This window comes from Charadrius vociferus, unplaced genomic scaffold (assembly GCF_000708025.1).
Source record: "Charadrius vociferus isolate BGI_N301 unplaced genomic scaffold, ASM70802v2 scaffold783, whole genome shotgun sequence".
NCBI classification, from domain to species: domain Eukaryota; kingdom Metazoa; phylum Chordata; class Aves; order Charadriiformes; family Charadriidae; genus Charadrius; species Charadrius vociferus.
Window position 1 is genome coordinate 54793 of NW_009647834.1, and position 5386 is coordinate 60178.

The 5386-nt window shown below is 54.6% G+C and overlaps 1 protein-coding gene across 1 annotated transcript; it reads right to left on the reverse strand.

Annotated features, from left to right (window-relative positions):
• Positions 1-6: 6 nt before the first annotated feature.
• On the reverse strand, positions 7-5182 carry BSDC1 (BSD domain containing 1). The gene is given in 11 exon segments (XM_009882780.1): positions 7-159; positions 668-771; positions 1830-2081; positions 2084-2362; positions 2555-2636; positions 2846-2914; positions 3297-3412; positions 3817-3871; positions 3986-4156; positions 4766-4920; positions 5179-5182. Coding segments are annotated over 11 exon segments (1320 nt in total). The 3' UTR covers positions 7-126.
• Between the last annotated feature and the right edge of the window lie 204 nt (positions 5183-5386).

The window sequence follows — 5386 nt, forward strand, 5'->3', positions numbered from 1 at the left end:
AGAATACACCTCCAGCCTGGAACTGCAATCTCCCGCTCAGTTACACACAAAGGAACAGCCGGTCCGTGATTTAATTCACATTCGATGGTGGAAATGAGCCTGTGACACGCACTGGAAGCAGTCGCTTTATTCCCAGTCTTCCCACTCTTCATCTTCCAGCTGCAAACAAGAGTAACATCCATCAGTTTGTTTCTGTAACTCAACAGCAATCTGTCCACAGATCCTCCTGTCCAGGGCACCTGAGTCAGTGCAAAGCCTGACATACCCTCACGCTCCCACACCCTCACAACAGGGATTTGCTTGCTCGGGTCCCCCCGGGGAGCCTGCACACTCATCCCTCGTCAAGCACGTCCTAATAGCCACTCTCTGCTCCAATTAACACCCGTAACTCTCACGGCGAGATCCCTCAAAGAGCAAGTCAGGCTTTTCAGAAGCCTCCTGCGAGCTGCTCTAGGCAGGCAGCTGCCTGCTGCAGCGCTGCCTTTCCAGGCCAGCAGCAGCCATGTCTCGCTGCAGCGTGCTGTGCAGCCTCGGCTCCAGGCACTGCAGTCTCTCTCCACCTCCCAGGGGAATCACCCAGCAACAGCAGCATCACCCCAAGGAGTTGCAGATGGTTTCTGGGAACAATCTTCTTGCCTATTAGGGCGAGCACCTCCCCTCGACTCACCTCACCAGACATTTCCACCTTCGAGAGCGCCAGCTGCACCTCCTCTTCAGTCATGTCCAAATCAAAGTCTTTTTCCCAGTCCTCACTGATATCCGTGCTGGAGCCTGTAACCACAAACATCATGACAGCCATCAGAGCCGCACGTGCTCTCCAGACACCCTGGCCAAAGCACACAGCTGCCCGAGCAGGGCCACAAAGCCCTGGTATTCACGAGGCTTGGATCTACCACATCCCACTCCAGAAGAAAAAGCCTCCCCTGTTCCCAAGAGCAGGCTGTCAGCTCGCTAACAGACAGGATAGACTGAACTGCGCCTCCCTCACAGTAAGGGCTGGTTCAGGACAAGTGGGAGAGGTGAATGCTGAAACATGTTCTCCTCTGGCCTGGGAGAACTCGGATGCATCACGCTTCACTCACACAGAAAACACAACAAATAAGGAATGACAGGAGGGACTTAGATATGGGGACTGTCACAGTCCCCAACAGAAAGAACAACCTCCTGGGGCAGAGGAGCAGCAGGGACACTCCTCGGGATGACATGCAAAGAGAAGGAAACATCACATTCTCTAAACAGACCACAGCCTCGCTCCGGCACCCTGCAGGCCACGGACCAAAGGTCTACCCTGTCCAGCTGACGGACTTCCGATTTCTTGTCTAATTTCCTCCTGCTTGACACAGACCCACTTCATGATACTTGGTCACACCTTGCTGGATCTTGGGTTACTTCCAGCAGCTTTATAAACCTCTAACCACCATAACCATTATTCTGGGAGACCTGCAGCAGGCTCTGCTGAAGGCAGAATCCCCTGCAATGAAAGGTTTGTAAACAGTGTCAGCCAGAGCTGTGACACATCCCTCCTTAGGGTTCTGGAAGAGTCTCACCCTCCCTTCTCCCAAGGGAGCACCAGGAATGGAGCTCAGGAGAAGGCATCGGCCCAGCTGCCTGCTGAGAGCAGACTTGTCACTATCCGATGTGACCAATTTGACCCTGCCCAACAGCGTAAGGACTCATTTTCGGTTCAGCCATTAGACAATCTTTGGATCTAACCTTCCTGGGTGATTTTGGCAAAACCCCTTTTCTCCTCCTCCATCATCGCAAAATCAGAGCCCCTTCCCCAAAAGCTGCCATCCCCAGCAGAAGGTTTCCAGGCCCCACAGACACACCTTTCTTGCCGTTGTTGGAGGGAGTGGATTTCCCACTATCCGAGTTCAGCTCAAAGACTCGTAGATCTGTTGGTCCTTCCTCTTTCAGAGTCTCTGTCCTGCCCTGGGCTTTGCTCTCCACCTCTTTGAGCTCTGTAACAGCCAGTTGCTCTGAGGATGCTGCTGACTCCCGGGCAGGTGCAGAAGGATGACCAGGTTCTGGGGGCTTTGGCAGAGAGCTCTGCTCTGCCGAGGTGGCCTCCAGCAGCCTCTGTCTCCGGCCCCAGCTGGTTGTGCTCCAGTCTGTAGCTGCGCAGCAGGCACAGAGGCAGGGTTTGCGATCTGAGTCACAAGGGAGATGCTCTCACTGCTCTCAGAGGGGCTCCCCTCTGCTGGGGCCGGCTCCGGAGGGAGGACAGCCCAGCTTTCCACTGAGGGTCCCTTGTGAGCAGTGGGGTGGCTTCCCTCCAGGGCTGCAGGGGCAGATTCTTTCTCTGCTGCTTCTGGCAATTTCACGTTTGCACAAGGCAGGGGTGACATCCCCAAGAACTCCTCTGTAGGAAGGCAGAAGAGAAGCGAGAGATGTTTCAGCAAGCGCAGCAGCAGCTGACAGTGCAGCAGGGTTGGCCGCAGCTGGGCTGGGAGCTGAATTTGTGGGAGCAAGGAGGAGCCACCACCCTCTCTAACTGAGACCTGCCGAGGTCTGTACAAGCCCTCCCACAGATCCCCCACACCATGTGACCCACCTTCATCCTCTTCCCAGCCTGGCTCCTCTTGGTGAATGCTCTGCTCCGCTCGCTGCTTCAGAGCCTCCCTCCGGGCTTCATCCTGCAGGGAATTCAGCATCAGCAGCTGCTCACGTCCCCAGCCCTTTCCTCCCCAAGGCATTTCAGTGTCAGCGACAACAGGGACACAGACAAGGCAGCCCAGATGCCCACTCTTCCATGAAAAGTATCTTTTGCCTCTTCAGTCTGCATTCGAGAGCTCCTTGGCTGGAGAGCCCACCCACTGGGGGAGACACCCACCTCCTGACCTACCTGCTCCAGGCGATGCACTTTATAGAAGTAGCGCTGCCAAAATTCAGAATGGGAAACAGCCACAGGGACCTGGGAGTGACATGGGGAAAAATGAGTCACTTCAGAGGGAGGGCTGCAGTTGCTGCCTTGCTCCTCTCTCCTCCCAAGCCTCGCAGCTATCCTCATAACCTGTGCGAGGCACCTGCATTTTCAGGTGCAGAGAGTTGGAGCCAAGGCCCGGGTACGCACTAGCAGATGCTCAGACACACATCAGACTGCTACAGAGGAACTTCTGTTCCAGGCCCACGACACACAAGCAGGGAAGAAGAATAAAATATGCTGCCAAATATCCATGTGCCAGTTTACCATAACCCTTTCTAACACGAACTCCAGCGCCCAAGCAGCTCAGGGCTCCCCTGCACCACATCCCAAGTCAGAACTTGCCCACAACAGGAGCCAGGCAGGGCCTTACCATTTTGGTGTAGAGAGCCCGGATGGAAGGGCTGGTTGCCAGCAGCTCCGCAATCTCCCCTTTCTTCTCCTCTAGGTTAAACTGAGAGAGCCAGGCCTCAAGGACCTCAGCAGGGCCTGTACAGGACAAGCACAGAGATAACAGTCCTTGGCACAAACAAGGCAGGAACAGTTTTGGCAAGTTTTCAATTAAAAGATACTACAGAGCAGACCAGCTGGGGTAAGCAAGGGGTAAAGACGGAGGGAGACATGGGTCTCTGAGCCCACCCCACGTTGTGGGTCCTCTGCCAGCACAAGGCCACATGGCTCCAGCTGTAGCGGCAGTTGAAGGGCACTCAGCAAACTCTCAGTCTAAGCTAGTTCCCAGTGCAACAGACAGATCTGCGCCCCATAAACAGTGACCCCATCGACACCCAAGCCAGCAGGCCCGCTGGCGAAAGGCTCCGGGAAATTCAGGACAGCCCACAGACCCCACACAAGGACCAGCTTTGCTTGGCAGCACTGCCGGATCCCTCCCGTACCATCAGGTTCGTTGCAGTAGGTGGCTGGGTCTGACTGGAGGCTGTAGAGGCGAGCCTGGAGAAGACAGACAGGGCAGAGCCGTCAGTGGAGGGGCAGCAGCAGAGCCCCAAGAGGACAGGGCTTGGGACTCCGCAGTCCAGAGGGCAGCTCCAGGAACCAGGCACTCACCTTGGCACTGTCATAGGGCTCTGTGGTACCTGTGGGTGTTGCCATCAGTGTGATGACATCGCAGTCAATGGTCTTATCAGGAGAGGGAGCAAATGTGTCCGAGATGACACCGAGGAAGTCAGAGAGCCCTTTCCTCACCTTTTCAGTTGCACCTGAGGAACCTTCTGTCCTCTTGAAGAGAAAAAGCAGCACAGTGTAAGTAAGAGCGCCTGCAGCAGCAGGACAACTCTCAGTCTTTTCTGGGTAGGTTCCTTTAAGGAAGAAAGATTTCTCTGCCTTCAAAAAAGTGCTAATGAAGCGACTGTGTGGCCAGGGCTGGGCTAGGAGAAGGGTGTGGTGGCAGGCACTAGCCTCAGGTGGCGGTGGGGCAGGCAGGCCTTGTAATAGCTTTGTGGGGAAGGACGCAGCCAGGTTTGGGAACTGGCTGGTTGGGGGGGTTGGACTGCCACAGCAGCAGCTGTGCCGGGTTAAGGCTGACAGCTTGTGCAGGGATCAGACATCATACTACAGTGACGCTGCCAGTATCCCACTGACATGGCACACTGGGAAAGGGAAAGTACAAGGAACTTGTTTCCACAGGTTCCTCGCCACTACAGCAAGGAAATCCCACACAGCGCTTGGCACCAAACCTGCACCGGGGAGAAAGTCTGAAATCTGGAGATTATGGTTATACGTTGGGGTTTGTTCAGAGGATCAAGTCCTCGGAGGCAGGTACGTCCTATTCACCCCCCGCTTTGCTCTCTGCAGCAAGAATCCCAGCTCTCTCACTCCTATACTCACTGCCAGCTTGTCCTTGACCACGCTGGCCGTAGCAGCGATAGTGCAGGCTGTGTCATGCTGCACTACTTGAGTGAACTCAGCCAGGTCCCGTTTCATGAATTCCAAAGCTTCTGTGGACTGTAAGAAGATGACAGATCGATTGTATAATGTTTTTGCTCTCCAATAAAGCCATGGTCACTCTAGGAACATGTGTCACATTACAAAGATTAAAGTGCGAAAGCCTTCAACCCAGCTGAGCCCTTACCCCAACTTGTGCAATGGGTAAGACTGTAATAACCAGAATAACAATGGGAAACTGCTATGCCCAGAACATGTTACAGCGGGGGTTTTTTTTAAGAAAAAAAAGCAGGTTAGGAGAAGCCTAGTTTTGTGTATCATTAACATAAGCAATGCTGTCACAGGCAGGAAATTACGCATCGGAAAGCGATGCTGCAAGCACAATCCCTCCCTGCTCAGGTGGCAATTTTCACATCGAGAGAGTCCAGCGCTGCTTCCCGGAGCCCCGCGCAGCTCCCCGCCTTACAACACATTATAACCACTACAACAAGTTGTAAGAAATACACCCCAACTCCCCCTACGCCCCTTTCCCGGCTCGGGCCGTGGCCAAGGCCAGGCTCAGGA